The following is a 26187-nucleotide window of genomic DNA, read 5'->3' as shown; positions in this document are numbered from 1 at the left end:
CGCCAAAATGTCTAAAGCCCTCATCATCAGTTAAAGACCAAAGAGGATGTTGGAGGTAGTGGCTTGGGACTTCAGAGGTGAGGAAGGCACACGGAGATGGAATAGCAAATGTTTGGTAAACAAATGTTCCCTGGACCCTGCGGAGACAATCGGATACAGAGTGCAATTCTAACAAACAGATTCTGCTAAGTTCCTCCCAGTCTACAAGCCTAGTTTCAAACTATAATATTGATGGTAATAGCTCCCTTCCAGAAACAAGATCTTACTATCCACATTGTTTTAGGCAACTGGGGTGTAGATTAAAGGTTCTTCCTGAGTCTTTCAGGCCTTAAAAATAATCAGCCTAAATGAATTTTCATGCCATGGAGACAATTTCTGGGGTGGAAAATTTTGCTTCCCTACGACACAGCACTTTCTCATTATGTTTTATGAAACAATGAAGAGGTTCTATAAAATTTTTTTGAAAGAGAATTTTTGTTTTTCAGGGAGAATTTTTCTCTTCTTCTGAAAGAGAAGAGATGGAGGTCAGAAAGATACACAGCATCTTGAAACCAGACAGTGATAAAGCTGGGGCTTGACCTAAGTCTCTTGTTGGGAAGCCAGCGTTCTTTTCAACAGCACTTGGAATATGGGACCAAGTTTGCTGTCTGCTAGTAAAATCACAATGACTTTTCTTTTTTTGGCCATGCTGTGCAGCTTCTGAGATCTTAGTTCCCCTCTCAGGGATTGAACCCCCACGCTTAGCAGTGAAAGCACAGAGTCCTAACCACTGGATGATCAGGGATTCCCTTAAGGCCTTTATTTTTACACCAAATTTTATCCTTCTTTTTAAAGATGCCACATTCCTTTTAATATTTTTGTTATTTTCATATTTTCTCAGGACTACAAGAACTACTAATTTAAAAATTAAAACAGTATATTCCCTTTAATATTTTTCCTTACTTTCACAATCTTGCATTCTTTCTAACCCTTTTTTTTTTCTTGCAGCTAGATACATTTTCATCCAACTTGCACATGTACTCTATAAATTCGCTTTATTTCCAGATTCCCAGGCCACATACAGATTCTGAGAACCAGGATCTAGAGAAATGATTCTCAATGTGGCCAAGCAGCAGCATTATCACCTGGGATCTTGGAAATGCAAATTCTTGAACTTCACCTCAGGCCTACAGAAACAGAAACCCTGGGCCGCCAGAATCAACCTGTGACACTAAAGTGTGGGAGCTACTGCTGTACAGCATGATCTCTTAAGAACTTTCAGCAAAGTGGAAGTCAAAGGCAGAACTGGATTTTTTATTAAAATCTTTAGTTTTCCCCATTGAAGTTTATGAAATATCTTCATTTTAGTCATCAGAAGGATTACATTTTCTGTGTATGAAACCAGAGTTCTGTTTTCCGATTTCTCCCAAACTACAGCCTATTCTTTCTCAGAGCTGTGATCCTGCAGCCTCTGCTTGGCATCACACCTTGTCCTTGGTCCTCTAGACTCTGCACTGGGGCTTGAAAAGAACCACCCCTCCCCCTTTGGCTTCTCTGGCTTTGAATTACAAATAGACCTCACTGGCCTTCAGTTCAGTTCAGTCTCTCAGTCGTGTCCAACTCTTTGTGACACCATGGACTGCAGCATGCCAGGCCTCCCTGTCCATCAACAACTCCCAGAGCTTGCTTAAACTCATGTCCCTGGGTCGGTGGTGCCATCCAACCATCTCATCCTCTGTCGTCCCCTTCTCCTTCTGCCCTCAATCTTTCCCAGCTTCAGGGTCTTTTCAAATGAGTCAGTTCTTCACATCAGGTGGCCAAAGTATTAGAGGACAGCTTCAGCATCAGTCCTTCCAATGAATATTCAGGACTGATCTCCTTTAGGATGGAGTGGTTGGATCTCCCTGCAGTCCAAGGGACTCTCAAGAGTGTTCTCCAACACCACAGTTCAAAAGCATCAATTTTTCAGTATTCAGCTTGTTTTATATTCCAACTCTCATATCCACACATGACTACTGGAAAAACCATAGCTTTGACTAGATGGACCTTTGTTGGCAAAGTAACGTCTCTGCTTTTTAATACTCTGTCTAGATTGCTCATAGTTTTGTTTTTTTTTTTTTTTGCGATGAACAAGCATCTTTTAATTTCATGGCTGTAGTCAGCATCTGCAATGATTTTGGAGCCCCCCCAAATAAAATCTCTCACTGTTTCCATTGTTTCCCCATCTATTTGCCCTAAAGTGATGGGACTGGATGCCATGATCTTAGTTTTCTGAATGTGGAGTTTTAAGCCAACTTTTTCACTCTCCTCTTTCATTTTCATCAAGAGGCTCTTTAGTTCACTGGCCTTAGAAAAATTTAAACAATACTTTCTAGACCCAAGGCTTTCCTCCAGCTATTGCCCCATCTCTGTCTTCATCTAGGTTCTGGAATGGAAAACATCTCTCTACACTGGTTATCTCCCTTCTCCTGTCCTCACTGCAGGCTGCCACTAAATTGGGCATACACTTTCCAGTCTTCCTCTTCCTCTGCCTCTTGGCAGCATTGGATCCAGTGACTGCTATCTCATTCATGAGATATGTCTTTCCTGAGCTTCTGCCCACTTCCCTCTTTTCTGAATTTCTTTCTAAGAATCTCCATATGCCTCTCATTTGCTTTTGCCAACTCCCGTTCTTTTGACCTTTTAAATGTCAGTGCTCCTCCTGGTTCTTCCCCGCACTCAGAATATCCAGCCAGAACATCTAAAGAACTTTCTTCATTGCCACCTTGTGGAATGTGGTGACTCCAACTGGCCCATTCTATGCTCCATAAATCTGTTTGGGGCTACATCATTCTGGTGAATATCCACATAGAAGTTATTGGGTGACCATCTTTCCTCCATCACTGGCTAGAGAACAAGAGAAAACTGGGAAGGTGAGATGAGAGACTTCAAGGGAAAAAACTCTCCTGGCCTGACCTTCTCTGGTCCAGTCCCTCTCTGAAGCTTTGGGGTTTCCTGACTCATCCCTGACATTTATAACAGAATCCTAACTAATAAAGCTCTTTTCTCTTTATATTCTACACACTTCTTGGCCATTTCACCTGCAGCCAAAATTCTAAGCCCCACACAGATGCTGCCTCCCAGACCTACAGCTCCATCTCCTCTGAGAGCCCAGCCTTGGAGCCACCTGCCCACCAGACATTCCTGCTCAGGTATTCCATAGATGCTTCAATCTTAACATGTCTGAGATGGACTTCTCTGCCCCTTCTCACCCACTCCTCCCCAAATTCCTGAACTTCTCCTACTGCTGCCCATCTTGACAAATGGTTCCTGGAGCAACTTGAGTGTCACCCTCCCCACCATCTCCTGACCATCCTCCTCGCCCTCATCTATGGCCTTTCAATCATTCAGTCCAGTCAGTCCTGCTAGCTGTCTCCGCAGGACCATGCCTTCCTCTCTATCCACCCCCACCACTACTTGGTCTGAACAAACCATCACCTTCTGCCTGGTCTCCTGACTTCATCCTCACCCTGCCCTCACCTATGGCCCTTCTCTTCTAGAAACATTTCACTGACTTCCCACTGCCTTGGTGTCCAATATTCCTAACTCCTTTTACCAGGTCTTCCAAGACCTGGCCCCTGCTGGCTGACCAGACTTGTCAAACACCATCCTCTACCCCTCTAAACCCAGGCCCTGTGCTATAGCAACACCAAGCTTATTTTCTCTTCTTGGACACTCCATCCTGCATGTGAACTCCGGGACTCTGCCTGTGCATTTGCTTCTAGTCAGAATGGCTCTCTCCTTTCTCCCATACCCTTTGCCTGAGGAACTCATAGTCAGCCTTCAAGTTTCAGGTAAAGCATCAGCTTCCCCATGGAAGCCTTCCCGGACTTCAGCGTTTAGTCTTCTGGGTACTCAATGCTTTTCCTCTGACACTCCCAACATAACTCATTAGCATGATTGTTGTCTGGCTTCCTAAATAGACTGCTAGCTCCATGCTGGCAGCTTGACTGTCTTGTTTACATCTGCTTTCCTACCTCCTAGTGCAATCTGGCCCGTGGTTGTTGCATTCAGTTCATACACGCATGCTGCTGCTAAGTCGCTTCAGTCGTGTCTGACTCTTCACGACCCCATGGACTGCAGCCTACCAGGCTCCTCCGCCCATGGGATTTTCCAGGCAAGAGTACTGGAGTGGGATGCCATTGCCTTCTCCATCATACACACATATACACACACATACATATGCAAACTTATTCACACTCATATATACTTTTTCACCAGTATTCTGAATAGTCTATTGTATGGACACCCCAAATTTAATCAATCTCTGTCACTTAAAGTTTAGGTTTTTCCTAAATTTAAAACACATTTTTGGACTCCCTGGTGATCCAGTGGTTAAGAGTCTGCCTGCCAATCCTGGGGACACAGGTTGCACAGGAAGATTCCACATGCCACCAGGCAAATAAAACCATACATCACAACTACTGAGCCCACATTTTAGAGCCGGCAAGCCACAGCTACTGAAGCCTGTGTACCCTAAACCCCGTGCGCTGCAACGCGAGAAGCCACAACAACAAGAAGCCTGCAACTGCAACTAGAGAGTAGCTCCCTCTCGCAGCAACTAGACAAAGCCTTCACACAACAATAAAGACCCAGCACAACCAAAAATAAAATAAATTTTTTTTAAAATTTAAGTTTTTACTTAAAAATAATTATATATCCACAGGAAGTTGCACAGGTAATACAGAGAGATCTTGTGTACCTTTCACCCAATTTCCCCAAATAGTTACATTTTATATATTTTATGATAGTACAATACTAAAACCAGGACCTGACATTGGTATTAAGTGCACGTATAGCTCTACGGCATTTTAACATGAGTAGATTATGTACACACCACCACATAAAGATACAGCACTTAATTTGCATTTTCCTAATGACTTGTGATGTTGGATGTTTTTCATGTGCTTACTTGCCAAAAAACTTATCTTACCTGTTCTGTGACATGTCTCTTCATATTCCATGTTCTAAATGAATTAGAACACAAAAAATGTTTGGCATTTTTACAGCTGAGTTTTGAAAGTTCTTTTATATTCTAGGTATGAGTCCTTTGTCAGGTATGTGGTTTACAAATATTCTCTATAGTTTTTATACTCATCCCCTTAACAGAGCTCTTTGCAGAGCAAAACTTTTTAATTTTAATGAAATCCAACTATTATTTTTAAAAATTTTACGGATCATAATTTTGGAATTAGGTCTAAGAACTTAAGCCCTAATTCCTAGAGATTTTTATCTTATGTTTTACTATAATTTTTTTAAAATTTTACATTTAGGGAGTTCCCTGGTGGCTCAGTGGTTAGGATTCCAGGCTTTCACTGTAACAGCCCAGGTTCAATCTCTGGTCAGGAAACTAAGATTACACAAGTTGTGTGGTGGGGCAAAAAAAAAAACAAAGATAAAATTTTAAGACTTCCCTGGTGGTGTAAATGCAAATCTGCCTGTCAATGCAGAGGACACCAGTTCAATCCCTGTTCCAAAAAGATCCCACATGCCTCGGAAGAACTAAGCCCATGTGCCACAACCACTGGGCCCGTGTTCCACAGCTCAGTGCTGCAACTACTGAGCCCACTCGTCTAGACACCCACTCTCTGCACAACAAGAGAAGCCACTACTTCGTAAATAAATTCATTTGTACTCTTTTTTTTTTAATGTGTGTGTTAGTCACTCAGTCATGTCTGAATCATTGCGACCCCATGGGTGGTAGCCTGCCAGGCTCCTCTGTCCATGGGATTTCCCAGGCAAGAATACTGGAGTGGATAGCCATTTCCTTCTCCAAGGCAAATTCCTGACCCAGTGATTGAACCCAGGTCTCCTGAATTGCAGGCAGATTCTTTACCATCTGAGCCACCAGGGAAGCCCACTCTTTATTTTATTTTTTTTGTAGATTCCACATATAAGCAGAAATAGAGTTACAGACATGAAAAATAAACTTATGGTTTGTTGTTAGTGGTGGTCAGTCACTAAGTAGTATCCCACTCTTTGAGACTCCATGGCCTGCAGCATGCCAGGCCCCTCCATCCTCCTCTATCTCCCTGAGTTTGCTTATATTCATGTCCATTGAATCTGTGATGCTTTCTAACCATCTCATCCCTTGCCACCCTCTTCTCCTTTTGCCTTCAATCTTTCTCAATCATCAGGGTCTTTTCTAATGAGTCTGCTCTTACTATCAGGTGGCCAAAGTATTGGAGCTTCAGCTTCAACATTAGTCCTCCTAATGAATATTCAGGGTTGATTTCCTTTAGAATTGACTGATTTGATCTCCTTGTAGTCCAAGGAACTCTCAAGAGTCTCTTTCAGCACCTCGATGCAAAAGCATCAATTATTCAGCACTCAACATCTTCAGGGGCCAACTCTCACATCCATACATGACTACTGGAAAAATCATAGCCTTGACTATATGGACCTTTGTTGGCAAAGTGATGTCTGTGCTTTTTAATACACTGTGTAGGTTTGTCATAGCTTTCCTTCCAAGGAGCAAGTGTCTTTTAATTTCATGGCTGTAGTCATCATCCTCAGTGATTTTGGAGCCCAAGAAAATAAAATCTGCCACTGCTTCCGCTTTTCCCCCTTCTACTTGCATGAAGTGATGGTATTGAATGCCAAGATCTTAGTTTTTTGAATGTTGATTTTCAAGCCAGCTTTTTCATTCTCTTCTTTCACCTTTATCAAGAGGCTCTTTACTTTCCCTTCACTTTCTTCAATGAATGATATCATCTGAATATCTGAGGTTGTTGCTGTTTCTCCTGGCAATCTTGATTCCAGCTTGTAATTCATCCAGCCTGGCATTTTGCATGATGTACTCTGCATATAAGTTAAATAAGCAGGGTGACAATATACAGCCTTGTCATACTCCTTTCCCAATTTGGAAACAGTCAGTTGTTCCACTTCCAGTTCTAACTGTTACTTTTTTTACCCACACACAGGTTTCTCAGGAGACAGATAAGCTGGTCTGGTACTTCTATCTCTTAAAGAATTTCCCACAGTTTATTGTGATTCATACAGTCAAAAGCTTCAGCATAGTCAATGAAGCAGAAGTAACATTTTTCTAGTACTCCATTGCTTTCTCCATGATCCAAAAAGTGTTGGCAATTTCACCTCTAATTACTCTGCCTTTTCTAAATCCAACTTGTACATGTGGAATTTCTTGGTTCACATACTGTTGAAGCCTAGCTTGAAGGATTTTGAGCATTATCTTGCTAGCATGTCAAATGAGTGTGATTGTATGGTAGTTTGAACATTTTTTGCCATTATCCTTCTTTGGAATTGGAATGAAAACTGACCAGCAGTCCTGTGGCAACTGCTGAGTCTTCCAAATTTGCTGATATATTGAGTGCAGTAGTTTAATAGCATCATCATTTAGGGTTTTAAATAGCTCAGCTGGAATTCTATCACCTCTACTAGGTTTGTTCATAGTAATGCTTCCTTAGGCCCACTTGACTTCACGCTCCAGGATGTCTGGCTCTAGGTGGGTGACCACACTACTGTGGTTTTCTGAGTCATTAAGGCCTTTTTTATATAGTTCTATGTACTCTGGCCAACTCTTCTTAATCTCTTCTGCTTCTGTTAGCTCCTTATCTTTTCTGTGCTTTATCATGCCTATCCTTGCATGAAATGTTTTCTTGATATCTCCAGGTTTTTTTTAAAGAAATTTCTAGTTTTTGCCATTCTATCAATTTCCTCCTTCTCTTTGCATTGTTCATTTAAGAAGGCCTTTTTATCTCTCTTGCTTTCTATGAACTTCGAATTTAGTTGGGTATATCTTTCTCTTTCTCCCTTGCCTTTTGCTTCTCTCCTTTCCTCAGTTACAGCTGCCTCAGACAACCACTTCGCCTTGTTGCATTTTTTTTTCCTTTGGGATGGTTTTGGTCACAGCCTCCTATACAGTGTTACAAATCTCCATCCATAGTTCTTCAGGCACTCTGTCTACCAGATCTAATACCTTTAATCTGTTGGTCACCTCCACTGTATAATCATAAGGGATCAGATTTAGGTCATACCTGAATGGCAGATGGGTTCCAAATCAGAAAAGTAGTGCATCAATGCTGTATATTGTCACCCTGCTTATTTAACTTATATGCAGAGTACATCATGAGAAATGCTGGACTGGATGAAGCACAAGCTGGAATCAAGATTGCCAGGAGAAATATCAATAACCTCAGATATGCAGATGACACCACCCTTATGGCAGAAAGTAAAGAAGGACTAAAGAGTCTCTTGATGACAGTGAAAGAGGAGAGTGAACAAGTTGGCTTAAAGCTCAACATTCAGAAAACTAAGATCATGGCATCCAGTCCCATCATTTCATGGGAAATAGATGGGGAAAAAGTAGAAACAGTGGCAGAGTTTATTGATTGGGGCTCCAAAATCACTGCAGATGGTGACTGCAGCCATGAAATTAAAAGATGCTTGCTCATTGCAAGAAAAACTATGACCAACCTAGACAGCATATTAAAAAGCAGAGACATTACTTTGCCAATAAATGTCCATCTAGTCAAAGCTATGGTTTTTCCAGTAGTCATGTATGGATGTGAGAGTTGGAATATAAAGAAAGCTGAGCACAGAAGAATTGATGCTTTTGAACTGTGGTGTTGTAGAAGACTCTTGAGAGTCCCTTGAACTGCAAGGAGATTCAACCAGTCCATCCTAAAGGAGATCAGTTCAATTCAGTTCATTTCAACCACTTGTCGTGTCCGACTCCCTGCGACCCCATGAAACACAGAACGCCAGGCCTCTGTGTCCATCTCCAACTCCCAGAGTTTACTCAGACTCATGTACATTAAGTCGGTGATGCCATCTAACCACCTTATCCTCTGTCGTCCTCTTCTCCTCCTGCCTTCCATCTTTCCCAACATCAGGGTGTTTTCCAATGAATCAGCTCTTTGCATCAGGTGGCCAAAATATTGGAGTTTCAGGTTGAACATCAGTCCTTCCAATGAACACCCAGGACTGATTTCCTTTAGGAGGAATCTCCTTAGAGTCCAAGGGACTCTCAAGAGTCTTCTCCAAAAGCACAGTTCAAAAGTATCAATTCTTCAGCACTTAGCTTTCTTTATAGTCCAACTCTCACATCCATACATGAGTAATGGAAAAATCATAGCCTTGATTAGATGGACTTTTGTTGACAAAGTAATGTCTTTGCTTTTTAATATGCTGTCTAGGTTGGTCAAAACTTTCCTTCCAAAGGGCAAGCATCTTTTAATTTCATGGCTACATTCATCATCTGCAGTGATTTTGTAGCCTCCCAAAATAAAGTCTGACAGTGTTTCCACTGTTTCCCCATCTATTTCCCATGAAGTGATGGGACCGGATGCCATGATCTTCATTTTCTGAATGTTGAGTTTTAGCCAACTTGTTCACTCTCCACTTTCACAGTCATCAAGAGGCTTTTTAGTTCTTCTTCACTTTCTGCCATAAGGGTGGTGTCATCTGCATATCTGAGGTTACTGATATTTCTCCTGGCAATCTTGATTCCAGCTTGTGCTTCCTCCAGCCCAGCGTTTCTCATGATGTATTCTGCATATAAGTTAAATAAGCAGGGTGACAATATACAGCCTTGACGTACTCCTTTTCCTATTTGGAACCAGTCTGTTGTTCCATGTCCAGTTCTAACTGGTGCTTCCTGACCTGCATACAGCTTTCTCAAGAGGCAGGTCAGGTGGTCTAGTATTCCCATCTCTTTCAGAATTTTCCACAGTTTATTGTGACCCACACAAAGACTTTGGCATAGTCAATATAGCAGAAATGGATGTTTTTCTGGAACTCTCTTGCTTATTCCATGATCCAGCAGATTTTGACAATTTGATCTCTGGTTCCTCTGCCTTTTCTAAAACCAGCTTGAACATCTGGAAGTACACGCTTCATGTATTGCTGAAGCCTGGCTTGGAGAATTTTGAGCATTACTTTATGAGCATGTAAGATGAGTGCAATTGTGTGGTAGTTTGAGCATTCTTTGGCCTTGGCTTTCTTTGGGATTGGAATGAAAACTGACCTTTTCCAGTCCTGTGGCCACTGCTGAGTTTTCCAAATTTGCTGGCATATTGAGTGCAGCACTTTCACAGCATCATCTTTTAGGATGTGAAATAGCTCAACTGGAATTCCATCACCTCAACTAGCTTTGTTTGTGGTGATACTTCCTAAGGCCCACTTGACTTCATTTTTTTAATCTGTTTTATTTATTCATTTATTTATTTTACTTTACAATATTGTATTGGTTTTGCCATACATTGACATGGATCCACCATGGGTGTACATGTGTTCCCCATCCTGAACCCCTCTCCCACCTCCATCCCCATCTCATCCCTCTGGGTCATCCAGTGCACCAGCCCCGAGCACCCTGTATCATGCATTGAACATGGACTGGCGATTTGTTTCACATGTTATAATTTACATGTTTCAATGCCATTCTCCCAAATCATCCCACTCTCTCCCTCTCCCACAGAGTCCAAAAGACTGTTCTATACATCTGTGTCTCTTTTCCTGTCTCACATACAGGGTTATCGTTACCATCTTTCTAAATTCCATATATATGCATTAATATACTGTATTGGTGTTTTTATTTCTGGCTTACTTCACTATGTATAATAAGCTCCAGTTTCATCCACCTCATTAGAACTGATCCAAATGTATCCTTTTTAATGGCTGAGTAATACTCCATTGTGTATATGTACCACAGCTTTCTTATCCATTCATCTGCTGATGGACATCTAGGTTGCTTCCATGTCCTGGCTATTATAAACAGTGCTGTGATGAACATTGGGGTACACGTGTCTCTTTCAATTCTGGTTTCCTTGGTGTGTATGCCCAGAGGTGTGATTGCTGGGTCATATGGCAGTTCTATTTCCAGTTTTTAAAGGAATCTCCACACTGTTCTTCATAATGGCTGTACTAGTTTGCATTCCCCACAACAGTGAAAGAGGGTTCTCTTTTCTCCACACCCTCTCCAGCATTTATTGCTTGTAGACTTTTGGATACCAGTCATTCTGACTGGTGTGAAATGGTACCTCACTGTGGTTTTGATTTGCATTTCTCTGATAATGAGTGATGCTGAGCATCTTTTCATGTGTTTGTTAGCCATCTGTATGTCTTCTTTGGAGAAATGTCTGTTTAGTTCTTTGGCCCATTATTTGATTGGGTTGTTTATATTTCTGGAAATGAGCCACAAGAGTTGCTTGTATATTTTTGAGGTTAACTCTTTGTCCATTGCTTCATTTGCTATTATTTTTTCCAATTCTGAAAGCTGTCTTTTCACCTTGCTTATAATTTCCTTTGTTGTGCAGAAGATTTTAATTTTAATTAGGTCGCATTTGTTTATTTTTGCTTTTATTTCCAATATTCTAGGAGGTAGGTCATAGAGGTTCCTGCTGTGATTTATGTCAGAGTGTTTTGCCTATATTTTCCTCTAGGAGTTTTATAGTTTCTGGTCTTAAGTTTAGATCTTTAATCCATTTTGAGTTTATTCTTGTGTATGGTGTTAAAAGTGTTCTAGTTTTATTCTTTTACAAGTGGTTGACCAGTTTTCCCAGCACCACTTGTTAAAGAGATTGTCTTTTCTCCATTGTATATTCTTGCCTCCTTTGTCAAAGATAAGGTGTCCATAGGTGTGTGGATTTATCTCTGGGCTTTCTATTTTGTTCCATTGATCTATATTTCTGTCTTTGTGCCAGTACCATACTGTCTTGATGACAGTGGCTTTGTAGTATAGTCTGAAGTCAAGCAGGTTGATTCCTCCAGTTCCATTCTTCTTTTTCAAGATTGCTTTGGCTATTCAAGGTTTTTGTATTTCCATACAAATTGTGAAATTATTTGTTCTAGCTCTGTGAAAATACCATTGGTAGCTTAATGGGGATTGCATTGAATCTATAGATTGCTTTGGGTAGTACACTCATTTTCACTATATTGATTCTTCTGATCCATGAACACGGTATATTTCTCCAACTATTAGTGTCCTCTTTGATTTCTTTTACCAGTGTTTTATAGTTTTCTATACACAGATCTTTTGTTTCTTTAGGTAGATATATATCTATGTATTTTATTCTTTTCATTGCAATGGTGAATGGAATTGTTTCTGTAATTTCTCTGTTTCCTCATTGTTAGTGTATAGGAATGCATGGTATTTCTGCGTGTTGATTTTATATCCTGCAGCTTTACTATATTCATTGATTAGCTCTAGTAATTTTCTGGTGGAGTCTTTAGCATTTTCTATGTAGAGGATCACGTCATCTGCAAACAGTGAGAGTTTTACTTCTTCTTTTCCAATCTGGATTCCTTTTATTTCTTTTCCTTCTCTGATTGTTGTGGCCAAAACTTCCAAAACTATGTTGAATAGTAGTGGTGAGAGTGGGCACCCTTATCTTGTTCCTGACTTTAGGGGAATTGTTTTCAATTTTTCACCATTAATGATAATGTTTCCTGTGGGTTTGTCATATATAGCTTTTATTATGTTGAGGAATGTTCCTTCTATTCCTGCTTTCTGGAGAGTTTTTATCATAAATGGATGTTGAATTTTGTCAAAGGCTTTCTCTGCATCTATTGAGATAATCATATGGTTTTTATCTTTCCATTTGTTAATGTGGTGTATTACATTGATTGATTTGCAGATATTGAAGAATCCTTGCATCCCTGGGATAAAGCCCACTTGGTCATGATGTATGATCTTTTCAATATGATGTTGGATTCTGTTTGCTAGAATTTTGTTAAGGATTTTTGCATCTATGTTCATCAGTGATATTGGCCTGATCAGTTTTCTTTTTTTGTGGCATCTTTGTCAGGTTTTGGTATTAGGGTGATGGTGGCCTCATAGAATGAGTTTGGAAGTTTACCTTCCTCCACAATTTTCTGGAAGAGTTTGAGTAGGATAGGTGTTAGGTCTTCTATAAATTTTTGGTAGAATTCAGCTGTGAAGCTGTCTGGTCCTGGGCTTTTTTTTGTTGGAAGATTTCTGATTATAGTTTCAATTTCTGTACTTGTGATGGGTCTGTTAAGATTTTCTATTTCTTCCTAGTTCAGTTTTGGAAAGTTGTACTTTTCTAAGAATTTTTCCATTTCTTCCTGCCCATTTTATTTGCATATAGTTGCTGATAATAATCTCTTATGATCCTTTGTATTTCTGTGTTGTCTGTTGTGATCTCTCCGTTTTCATTTCTAATTTTGTTGATTTGATTTTTCTCCCTTTGTTTCTTGATGAATCTGGCTAATGGTTTGTCGATTTTATTTGTCTTCTCAAAGAACCAGCTTTTGGCTTTGTTGATTTTTGCTATGGTCTCTTTTGTTTCTTTTGCATTTATTTCTGCCCCAATTTTTAAGATTTCTTTTCTTCTACTAACCCTGGGGTTCTTCATTTCTTCCTTTTCTAGTTGCTTTAGGTGTAGATTTAGGTTATTTATTTGACTTTTTTCTTGTCTCTTGAGGTAAGCCTGTGTTGCTATGAACCTTCCCCTTAGCACTGCTTTTACAGTGTCCCACAGGTTTTGGGTTGCTGTGTTTTTATTTGTCATTCATTTCTATGCATATTTTAATTGTTTTAAATTTCTTCTGTGATTTGTTGGTTATTCAGAAGCATGTTGTTCACCCTCCACATGTTGTAATTTTAAATAATTTTTCTCCTGTAATCGACATCTAATCTTACTGTATTGTGGTCAGAAAAGATGCTTGGAATGATTTCAATTTTTTTTTTTTTTTTGGAAATTTACTAAGCCTAGATTTATGGCCCAGGATGTGATCTATCCTGGAGAAGGTTCTGTGTGCACTTGAGAAAAGGTGAAATTCATTGTTTTGGGGTGAAATGTCCTATAGATATCAATTAGGTCTAACTGCTCTATTGTATCATTTAAAGTTTGTGTTTCCTTGTTAATTTCCTGTTTAGTTGATCTATCCATAGGTGTGAGTGGGATATTAAAGTCTCCCACTATTATTGCTAATTTCCCCTTTCATACTTGTTAGCATTTGTCTTACATATTGCAGTGCTCCTATGTTGGGTGCATATATATTTATAATTGTTAAATCTTTTTCTTGGGTTGGTCCTTTGATCATTATCTAGTGTCCTTCTTTGTCTCTTTTCACAGCCTTTGTTTTAAAGTCTGTTTTATCTGATATGAGTATTGCTACTCCTGCTTTCTTTTGGTCTCTATTTGTGTGGAATATATTTTTCCAGCCCCTCACTTTCAGTCTGTATGTGTCCCTTGTTTCAAGCTGGGTCTCTTGTAAACAACATATATAGGGGTCTTGTTTTTGTATCCATTCAGCCAGTCTTTGTCTTTTGGTTGGGGCATTCAACCCATTTACATCTAAGGTAACTATTAATAAGTATGATCCCATTGCTATTTACTTTATTGTTTGGGGTTTGAGTTTATACACCCTTTCTGTGTTTCCTGTCTGAAGAAGATCCTTTAGCATTTGTTGGAGAGCTGGTTTGGTGGTGATGAATTCTCTCAGCTTTTGCTTGTCTGTAAAGCTTTTGATTACTCCTTCATATTTGAATGAGATCCTTGCTGGGTACAGTAATCTGGGCTGTAGGTTATTTTCTTTCATCACTTTAAATATGTCCTGCCATTCCCTCCTGGCCTGAAGAGTTTCTATTGAAAGATCAGCTGTTATCCTTATGGAAATCCCCTTGTGTGTTATTTGTTGTTTTTCCCTTGCTGCTTTTAATGTTTGTTCTTTGTGTTTGATCTTTGTTAATTTGATTAATATGTGTCCTGGGGTGTTTCACCTTGGGTTTATCCTGTTTGGGATTCTCTGGGTTTCTTGAACTTGGATGATTATTTCCTTCCCCATTTTAGGGACGTTTTCAACTATTATCTCCTCAAGTATTATCTCATAGTCTTTCTGTCTTCTTCTTCTGGGACTCCTATGAGTCCAATGTTGGGACACTTAACATTGTCCCAGAGGTCTCTGAGATTTTCCTCATTTCTTTTAATTCTTTTTTCTTTTTTCCTCTCTGTTTCATTTATTTCTACCATTCTATCTTCTACCTCACTTATCCTATCTTCTGCCTGTTATTCTACTGTTGGTTCCCTCCTGAGTATTTTTAATCTCATTTATTGCATTATTCATTATATATTGACTCTTTTTTATTTCTTCTAAGTCCTTGTTAAACCTTCCTTGCATCTTCTCAATCCTTGTCTCCAGGCTATTTATCTGTAACTCCAATTTGTTTTCAAGGTTTTGGATCATTTTCAGTATCATTATTCAGAATTCTTTATCAGGTAGGTTCTTTATCTCTTCCTCTTTTGTTTGGTTTGGTGGGCATTTATCCTGTTCCTTTACCCGACTTGACTTCACATGCCAGGATGTCTGACTCTAGATGAGTGATCACACAATTATCTAGGTTGTGAAGATCTTTTTTGTATAGTTCTTCTGTGTATTCTTGCCACGTCTTCTTAATATCTTCTGCTTCTGTTAGGTCCATACCATTTCTGTCCTTTATTGAGCCCATCTTTGCATGAAATGTTCCCTTGGTATCTCTAATTTTCTTGAAGAGATCTCTAGTTTTTCTCATTCTACTTCCTCCATTTCTTTGCATTGATCACTGAGGAAGCCTTTCTTATCTCTCCTTGCTATTCTTTGGAAATCAGTCAGTCCTGAATATTCATTGGAAGGACTGATGCTGATGCTAAAGCTGAAATTCCAAAACTTTGGCCAACTGATGTGAAGAACTGAGTAATTTGAAAGATGAGAAAGATGGAGGTGGGAGGAGAAGGGGATGACAGAGGATGAGATGGACATGAGTTTGAGTAAGCTCTGGGAGTTGGTGATAGACAGGGAGGCCTGGCGTGCTGCAGTCCCTGAGGTTGCAAAGACTTGGACTTGACTGAGTGACTGAACTGAACTGAACTGAACTGAATGGCCTAGAGGTTTCCACTACTTTTTTCAATTTAAGCCTGAATTTTGCAATAAGGAGCTCATGGTCTGAGCTACAGTCAGCTCCAGGTCTTGTCTTCACTGACTGTATAGAGCTTCTCCATCTTTGGCTGCAAAGAACATAATCTGATTTCAATATTGACCATGTGGTGATCTCCATGTGTAGAGTCCTCTCTTATGCTGTTGTAAGAGGGTATTTGCTCTGACCATTGCTTTCTCTTGACAACACCCTGTTAGCCTTTGCCTTGTTTCATTTTGTACTCCAAGACCAAACCTGCCTGTTACTCCAGGCATTTCTTGACTTCCTACTTTTGCATTCCTTATTTTTACAATCCCCTATGATGAAAAGGACATCTTTTTTTGGTGCTAGTTCTCAAATGTGTTGTAGGTCTTCATAGAACTGGTCAACTTCAGCTTCTTCACCATCAGTGGTTGGGGCATAGACTTAGATTACTGTCATGCTGAATGGTTCACCTTGAAAATGAACTAAGATCATTCTGCCATTTTTGAGGTTGCTCCAAAGTATTGCATTTCAGACACTTTTGTTGACTATGAGGGCTACTCCATTTCTTCTAATGGATTCTTACTCACAGTAGTAAATACAATGATTACCTGAATTAAATTCACCCATTCCCATCCATTTTAGTTCACTAATTCCTAACATGCAATGTTCACTAACATCTACTAAGAAGCAGATGTTCAGTCTTGCCATCTCCTCCTTGATCAGCGGCTTCATTCTTTCTGAACCTGTTAGTAATTGCCCTTCATTCTTCCCCAGTATCATATTAGACATCTTCCAACCTGAGGGGGAGGCTCATCTTTTAGTGTCATATGTTTTTATCTTTTTGTACTGTTCACAGAGTTCTCCTGGCAAAAATACTGGAGAGTGTTGCCATTGCCTCCTCCAGTGGACCACATTTTGTCACAACTCTTCACTATGACTCATCTGTCCTGAGTGGCCCTGCACAGTATGGCTCATAACTTCACAGAGTTATGCAAGCCCATTCGCCATGACAAGGCTGGTACCAGTGACAAGGGCATTCAATTCAATTTAATCTGATAAAAATAAGATAGTGCTGTTTTTTCAACTTGGTCAACTTGATGGGTGAAAAAAAAAATATACTTGCTTAAGTTTCCATTTTGTATAATTAATAAAGTAAAATTTTATATATTAATTGACCATTTTGTTTCTTATTTTGTAAGTTGCCTGTTTCACGTCATTGGTTACTTTTCTATCTAGATAGTCATCTTCTTATTGTTGATTTTGGGCTTCCCAGGTGGCGCTAGTGGTAAAGAACCTGCCTGCCAATGCTGGAGACATAAGAGACTTGGGTTCAATCCCTGGGTCAAGAAGATCCCTGAAGGAGGGCTTAGCAACCTCCAATATTCTTGCCTGGAGAATCCCACGGACAGAGGAGCCTAGTGGGCTACAGTCCATAGGGTAGCACAGTCGGACATGACTGAAGCAACTTAGCATGCAGGCAATGTTGATTTATTTCTTACATATGAAAGATATAAATGCCTTATATGTTGCAAACATTTTCCTCAATTGTCATCTGCCTGTTGATTTTATTTACAGTGTCTTTTCTTTTGCAGTTTTTTTTTGGTAATTAGAGCTCTGAAGAGACCTGCTCTCTCACTAGAGCATTAAGCAACACTGTCCCCCTTCTTTAGCAATACAATCAGAGAAAACCTGTGGTTATTTGGACTAGTCTTCAGAGTCTGTGTTTTACTTAAATTTTAAGACAAAATCTCTGTGTTCAAAAATCACCAAAACCCATATGTGAATAGCCCATATTATATATAATAATATTCTTCTCTTTTTCATTTCAGACTTCATTTTTTTAGAACAGTTTTAGAATCACAGAAAAATTGTGGGAAAGAAATAGAGATTTCCAACATATCTGCTGCCTGCACACATGCACAGCCTCCTTCATTATTCCTTTTCATTTTTAAATCAGTTGGTCTTAAGACATTATTAAGACCATCATAAAAAAAGGAAAAGGCAAAAAACGTTTGCAGATTATACCTAGAATAAGGGATGAATATCCAGAATTTATAAAGAATTCACACAACTTAATGGCAAAAAATACAAACAATCTGACCAAATAGACATTTTTCCAAAGAAGACATACAAAGGGCCAACAGGTACATGAAAAGGTGTCCAACACCACTAACCATCAGGAAAAGGCAGATCAAAACCACAATGAGAGATCACCTCACACCTGCCAGAAGGACTAAATAAAAAAGATGAGAGAAGACACATGTTGGTGAGGATGTGGAGAAAACGGAACCCTTGTGAACTGCCCGTGGGAATGTAAACTGGTACAACCACTATGGAAACCAGTGTGGTGGTTCTTCAGAAAATTAAAAATAGAACTATATATAATTTCCAGGAATTATACTTTTGGGTATATACATGAAGGAAATGAAACCACTATTTCAAGTATACATACATACATATATAAAATTCAGCCATGAAAAAGAAGGAAATCCTGCAATTTGAATGAACTTTGACAGTGTTATGCTAAATGAAATAAGTCAGAGAAAGATAAGTACTGTATGATCTCATTTACATGTGGACTCAAAAAAAAAAAAAAAAAAAGCCAACTCATAGAACAGATTGGTGGTTGCCAGAATCAGGGGATGGAGGTAGGTGAAGAGAGTGAAGGTGGTCAAAGGTACAAACATCCAGTTATAAAACAAATAAGTCCTTGGGATGTAATAGACGGCATGGTGACTACAGTTAATACCACACTGTGTATTTGAAAGCTGCTATGGGGTTTCAAAGCATCTGCCTGCAATACAGGAGACCCAGGTTCAATCCCTGGGTTGGGAAGATCTCCTGGAGAAGGAAATGGCAACCCACTCCAGTATTCCTGCCTGGAGAATCCCAATGACTGAGGAGCCTGGTAGGCTACAGTCCATGGGGTCGCAAAGAGTCAGACACAACTGAGCAACTTCACTTCACTTCTTCACTTCACTTCATGGGGTTTCCCTGGTGACTCAGATGATAAAGAATCTGCCTGCAATGCGGTTCGATTCCTGGGTCGGGAAGATCTCCTGGAGAAGGGGATAGCAACCCTCTCCAGTATTCTTGCCTGGAGAACTCCATGGACAGAGGAGCCTGGTGGGCTATGGTCTATGGGGTGGCAAAGAGTCAGACATGACTGAGCAACTAACGTGAGAGTAGATCTTAAAAGTTCTCATCACAAGAACAAAAACTGTAACTATTGAGAGGATGGATATTAACTATTTCATTGAATTTTGCAAACAACTTCAATGAGCCTGGAAGCGAGCTCTTCTCAATAGGAGACCAAGCCAGCTAACACCCAGATTTTGACCTTATCAGATAGAGCTCAGCCATGCTGTCAGACTTCTGACCCAAGAACTGGGACACAATAAATGGGTGTTGTTTTAAACTTCTAAATGCATGTGAATTGTTACAGCAGCAACAGAAAATGAATGCAATAAGATTTGAGATACATAAAGAAGGAACACAGGCGCCTTCAGATGTCGCTTGGAACCTAACTCCATGTCTGACATTTGTATCGCATCCAGATTTTCAAAACAAGTTCCCATGTATCCTCTCACCCTACCTTCCCATGAACACTGAGAAGAAGGCTGAGGGAAAATACCAACTCGGGTCTTAAATGAGGATCCTGAGGCAGAGGGAGGTTCATAGCTTGCCTGCCGTGGTATATCTGGTTACTGGGAAGACAAAGGCTAGAACTCCAGACTCGTGGCTCTGAGTCCAGGAACCTTCCTGAAACCATCAGAGGAAGGAGGTGTTAAAGAGCAGACTGTTTGCTTACCTTTCTGTAGATGGCAAATATGGTTCCAATGGAAGCCAGGCAGTCGATGTTGGAAGATCCATCCAGCGGGTCAAAGCAGACCACGTATTTCCCCTACGTGCACAGAAGGCAGAACACCTGATCAACGCAGGTCAATACTGTAAGTCAACACTCTGTACCAGTCAACACACTCTGTGTAAGTGGCTGAGTCTGGCAGGTAACACCCCATCAGAAGCAACTTAGAGCAAAGGGATATCCTTATCAAAATTTACAATTACTTAAGGAATGCAGAGCATATCCACATATATTAATTGTGCAGTTCAGAACTCACTTGCCCATAAACAGATTACCTGATGCCCACACGGGGTGAAGGAGGTCCCACCTATCCCCAAATATCTTTGCTCCCACCTACTCTGGCTTCATCCTCCCCTCCTACCTGGGAACTTGGAATTGCTGAAGGTGTGAGAGGAACTGGTCTGAACTGGGCACCATGCTGGAAGGAGTTGGAGAAGCTGAAGATAAACTTGGGCAAGTTCTACCTAAGTCCATAGTAACGTTGTTATTGAATTATTGATACATCACGCTTCTCCCCAGACAGGCTTTCTTCATTTGGGCACATTTTTATCAAAAGAAAACTTCAGAACAAGGTCCCAGGGCCTCTGGGCCTCTCTTATTAAGATAGCAGCTGTATGTAAGTAAATCAAGAGAATAAAAGTATTCCTTTGGGTTTTGCCGCATTTGCCTTTCCTTTCTGACTTGAAGATCAGAAGACCAGGTGGGGTCCTGAGATACCAAGCCCCTCATGTCCACCCACGCTGCTGTCACAGACAAGTCAGTGGAAAGAAATCACCAGATACATTTTACTGACCTCCTAGGTACAAGGTTCTATGAGAGCCTTAATGATGGGGACTGGGGTCTCCTGGCTCATTAAATACTGCTAGTACAACATCAAGTAAAATGGGAGTCATTTCTCCCACTGCTTAGCTACTTTTCCCCTGACTTTCCAATGAGTAGTGCCCTAGATTAATTTGGCTTTCCTTTCTTTCCTTCCTTCTTTCTCAATAGGAGATGGGGGTAGGGGAGTGGAATCCATAAACTTGGAAATCTCTCATTCTCCCTGTAGATAATCCAAATCAGCTCATTCATGCATGCATGCATGCATTCAGCAGTTATTTGTTCAACATCAAGCACACACTGGAGAATGTTCAGGAGCTAGTGTGACAGTTGAGAATAATAGATGTGACTTAGCCTGAATTACGTGAGACAACAAGTACAAAGGACTTTTGCACAATCCCCAGTATACAGTAAGTGTTTAATAAATTTGGCTTTACTTTTTCCATCCTTTCAGCTAATCATAAAGTAATGGCACCTTGTCCCCAAGATCCAGTGTATAAAACAAGAGCCAACAGTGCTGGCATTTATGTGGTATTACTGCATCGCAACTGAATATGGGTTGAATTTTTGGCCACGAATTTTTTAAAAAATAAACTGTGGAACCATCCTGAATATAGACCCTCCCCAGGCATGCCATGAGCTAAACAAGTTTACCATTGTATTAAGGCAAAAGCAACAATCTTTACAATTTCGTTTCTGTTTTAGTCTAACAGGTTGTCAGGCATGACGAAATCTCTGCTAAAACCAAACCCCCTTGGGGAAGGGGCGAGGATTGTGGGGATGAGAAGAGTAAAAGACCAAAAATATCTTTCTCCCCAGAAACTCTACTTTTTACTGGACCTGATTTTCAAGCTTCAAAACATTGGGACTTGTTACGAGTACATTAGGTGGAAACCCAAGATGAACCCTGTCCACTGATAAGTTTCGGTAAAGCACTCTGATTTATTTCCTGAATGAATCATTTCCTTATTATGGAGTCTCTTTGACTAAACAGCATAAAACTTCAAAGTAAAGAAATATGCAAACCGTGGTTTCTGGAAAACAAAAATTAAGCAATAGAGGAAAATCCCAGAAACTAAAATAAAGCAAGGGAATCAAAGATTCTTCCCAGTTCAGTTGCGACCTCCACTGGTGAATAGAAGAACCTCAGCCCGGCTGCCACACGTACCCTCTTCTCCTTGGCGGTGATAATGGCTTCTTTATTCTCTTCCGACACCAGGACACAGGTGCTGTAGGAAGACTGGAGCATGTTGATCACCAGGGCATTGGATAACACGTCCAGCTTCTTCACCTCATCCCCCGTCACGTTCACGCTTCCCGCGATTCCATACCTAAGACGGGAAAAAGCTGGAGGAAATCAGGAAGGGAGCCCAGACTCCAGCGAAGATGCCAGGACGCCAAGACACCTCCCCCGCATCCCTTTTCCCTTCAGGGCTCCAGGGTCTCCAGAGCATAAATACGACCGAGTGCGTCCTGTCTCACAGCGCTGGTTTTTACCCTGGCTTGGGGCCACTGTTGCAAGTTCCTAGTCATCCCAGTAACACTACAGAATTCAGTCTTGCTAATGTACAACTCTGCCCCACCTCCGCCTCCCTTGGGGCCCTGAAAGACAGAGGGGGAGTTCATAAAGTCAGACACATCGCCATAATTAAAAACTTTAGAAGGTAAAGGACTGTGGATTTCCAGCCTTGGAATTTCTAGTATTTGTTGATTATCCTCAAATAGTGGCCTGTTGGGCTGAATTAAAAACTGTTCTGCTGTAGCCTGGCATTACTTGAATAAAGAAGGAAATTAGGGATAAAATTTAATTTTGTTCTTTATTACCATTACCAAGCAATATAAGAAAGAATACCAGTGTAAAAATTGTATTTGGGTGCTTTAGGTTATAGAGGATTGCTATCTAAAGTCTCCGGCTCCCGTCCTCGTGGGTAGGAACCTTCTAAAAAGCCAGTCAGACCACCCCCATCTCTCCCAGAGTCCCCAGGTCCCCCATACTTGGCTTCAGACCCCATCAAGGAAGCCCTGGCCCCACACTTGGCCTCGCCACTTAGCCTTTCACCCTCAGCCTCTGGCACCGTGTGGGCACACACCTGCCTCCCATGGACTCCTGGTTCACTGTCCCCTGGCTTCATGCTCGTCTCTCCATGAGCCACATAGCTATCACTCCCCTCCAGACTTCCACATTCCAACAGCTGCAAAGGTCCTGAGGCCACCAGCACCCTGCAAGCTGCTTCCCTCCTTCCCACCTTCAGTCATGGGGTGTCCCCCCACCCCATGGGAGTGCTTTCTGCCCACCTCCTAACATCTTCCAGAAGCTTCCCTGGTCCCACCACATACCAGACACAGCTCTGTCAGCCCTTCCACAGCAACTCACAGTCTGTTCATGGGAATGTCCTCCCTGCTGGACTGTCTGCTCACTGAAGGCAAGAGCTGTGCCTCACTGTGCCTGTTTCCGCAGTGCTCAGAGGCTCAGAATACCTTCACTGAATTACAAAGAATGGATGGCAGGAAAGTAATTCCTTCCTCTCCTTTTTGTTAACATCATTTATTTATTGAAGGATTCTTCAAGTGTTTCTGACAAGTAGCCAGGGTTGAGAGTCACTGATTTACCCTAAACTGGGAGACAACTCATTTCCCATCCCTTCCCCTGACTGACAACATCTCCCCTCACCCCAACAGGTGTCCCCCATCACTTGATGTCTGATGTGATGAGATCTGCCTTGGAAAATGATGCTGGTAGACTGACCTCAAAGACTGTACCTTCTACTTCAAAATAAAAGCAAACAAGCACACAACAATGACAAAACTAGATTGTTCTGCATCAGCGTTTACAGAGTTCACAAACCCTGTGAACTCAGTTTTCTTGTTTAATGCAGGGGAGCCAGGAGCCTATGGGTGGTGGGGAAGAGAAACAGGCTCTCTGTTCAGTGTTTTGCAAACACCTCTCCCCAACACCACACTAACCCTGCCCTTACCCTACCTCTCAGCCCACCCTGTGCACCCTCCTTACAGGAACTGGGCATGTTGCTCTGTCTCCCTCCCTCTCCACAATCCCTCCATCAACACCTCTACTTTCAGAAAGAATGGAAGCTCATTTACAAGAGATCTAATTGCCTGACAACTGCTCCAAGTTAGATCATGGACAGGAAAATGCTTTATAACCCATAGACAGTATCTTCTTACAGCTTTTACTAACATTAAGACTTTGCTGACAAATTTTAAATGAATTGTTCTGCATTTTGACATTAGGAAGCTGTGGAAAGGATTCTGGGGACAGCATTCCCAGAATGCTAGTGTTCCCTTCTTCCTACAGCAGGAAGCAGAGAAAAAAGAAGAAAAATATGAGCCTCTGATCAGTTTTGCATTTATGGAGCATGTGCCTAGAAATATCTTCCCCAAAAGAGGAACCCCCCTAAATGAGAAAGAGACAGAAATATCTGAACTAGCAGAACACATGGTCTCTGTCAAACTGAAGAATCCTGCCTCTGCCCTCTGATGAAGTGTGAAATTCTGACATTTTGTTTCCACAGGCTGCGCCTGCCACCTAGTGGTCAGTTTTCAACATCAACCTGTTTGCCCGCAAATTTCCCCAGGTTTGGACCTGAGTTTGAGCAATCTCTGGGAGTTGGTGATGGACAGGGAAGTCTGGTGCGCTGCAGTCCATGGGGTCACAAAGAGCCGGATATGACTGAGCGACTGAACTGACCTGGACATGGAACCCAACGACCTCAGATATGCAGGTGATAACACTCTAATGGCAGAAAGGGAAACGGAACTAAAGAGCCTCTTGGTGAGGATGAAAGAGGAGAATGAAAAAGCTGGCTTGAAACTCAACATTCAAAAAACTAAGATCATGGCATCCTGTCCCATCACTTCATGGCAAATAGTTGAGGAAAAAAGTGGAAACCGTGGCAGATTTTATTTTCCAGAATCACTGCAGACAGTGACTGCAGCCACAAAATCAAAAGACACTTGCTCCCTGGAAGAAAAGCTATGACAAATCTAGACAGCATATTCAAAAGCAGAGACATCACTTTGCCAACCAAGGTGCATATATTCAAAGCTATGGTTTTTCCAGTAGCTATGTATGGATGTGAGAGTTGGACTATAAAGAAAGCTGAGTGCTGAAGAATTGATGCTTGTGAACTGTGGTGTTGGAGAAGACTCTTGAGAGTCCCTTGGACAGAAGGGAGATCAAACCAGTCAATTCTTAAGGAAATCAACACTGAATATTCATTGGAAGGGCCAATGCTGAAGCTGAAGCCTCAATACTTTGGCCATCTGATGTGAAAAGCCAACTTGTTGGAAAAGACCTTGATGCTGGGAAAGATTGAGGGTAGGGGGAGAAGGGGATGACAGAGGATAAGATAGTCAGATAGCATCATCAGCTCAAGGGACAAGACTTTGCACAAACTTCAGGAGATGCTGAAGGACAGGGAAGCCTCACATGCTGCAGTCCATGGAGTCTAAGAGTCGGACACAACAGCGACTGAACAACAAATAATGAACATTTACTGAGCATTTATTATGGGGCTGGCAACATCAAAATCATCATCACATGGGCTTACTAAGCCTTACAACAGCCCCACAATTTAGTTAGAGGCTATTAGTATCCAAGTCATTTTACATTTTACAGTCCCTAGCGAGAGTGGGTCATTGACTATAATCAGACGGCATGAAAAACCAAGTCAGAGGAACACCTGAATCATCCAGTCCCTAAGTCCACTTCCTCTGGACACTGCATGACCACGAAGTCAGAGTTCTGCAGCAATTAGCCACAAACTCTGCCCTGCCCAGCCCCCTGCACAGGGGAGCCCATTCAGGTGAGTAACACTCAGCAGCCAGCCCGGGGAACTGCTCTACACACAGCCCCGCTCACCATCAGGCTGGAGCAGAACAGAGGCAAGTGGCTGTGACTCGCATTCACGAAGGTCCTTAAAGGTGGAGTTGGCCATTAGTGCCAAGTGAGGTGCTAAGACAGTTAAAGCAATACACAGAGAGAAGGGAAGCCAGTCACAATCTCCTCTGACTTGGAGCTCATCACTGGGTTACTGGGTCACGAAACCTTACACTAATAAAAATAAATTCTGTGATTATCACATTGTTTTTGGTGTTAAAAGTGCTAAGTTGTTCAGAATAAACATTTTTTACTTTTTTTTTGGTCCCTTGGCTGTCAGGATCTTAGTTCCCTGACCAGGGATCAAACCCATGCACCCTGCAATGGAACCACAGAGTCTTAAACACTGAGCCAGCAGGGAATGCCCAAGAATAAATATTTTAAATTATTGGATTTGGTTATTTCTTCATTTTGGAATAATAATAATAATGAATGATGGGGTCTCTTCATCTGAGAGGACCTCCATTGGAATTGCTACCTGGAAAGTGGAAACCCAAAGACTGATCCTTTTCACCACAGACTGGAACTGGACCCTTGGCTGTGAGGATCAGCAGCACAGCCTGAACTTGGCCTCCTGGGCTTGGGTGAAGCACCAAGAGAGCAAAGTGGAAGAAGGCCCTTCATTCCCCGCTCCCAGGCCAGCACCTCCCAGCGTCCTACATACCAAGTAGACAGAAGCTTGAGTCACAGGGAAGAAATAACAACTGGTTTTAAAAGCAAAACACT

The 26187-nt window shown here is 41.3% G+C and overlaps 1 protein-coding gene across 1 annotated transcript in view; it reads right to left on the bottom strand.

Moving 5' to 3' along the window:
• FBP2 (fructose-bisphosphatase 2) overlaps positions 1–26187 on the bottom strand; it is a 50701-nt gene that overhangs the window by 23528 nt on the left and 986 nt on the right. Inside the window, exons 2-3 of the mRNA XM_027964239.2 lie at positions 21733–21895; positions 19692–19784 (exon numbers count right to left, since the gene is read on the bottom strand). Of these exons, the coding sequence (XP_027820040.2) occupies positions 19692–19784; positions 21733–21895 (256 nt within the window). The remainder of the gene's footprint in view (positions 1–19691; positions 19785–21732; positions 21896–26187) is intronic.

The sequence above is a fragment of the Ovis aries genome, chromosome 2 (assembly GCF_016772045.2).
Source record: "Ovis aries strain OAR_USU_Benz2616 breed Rambouillet chromosome 2, ARS-UI_Ramb_v3.0, whole genome shotgun sequence".
Taxonomy (NCBI): domain Eukaryota; kingdom Metazoa; phylum Chordata; class Mammalia; order Artiodactyla; family Bovidae; genus Ovis; species Ovis aries.
This window is presented reverse-complemented; position numbering and strand designations above follow the sequence as displayed.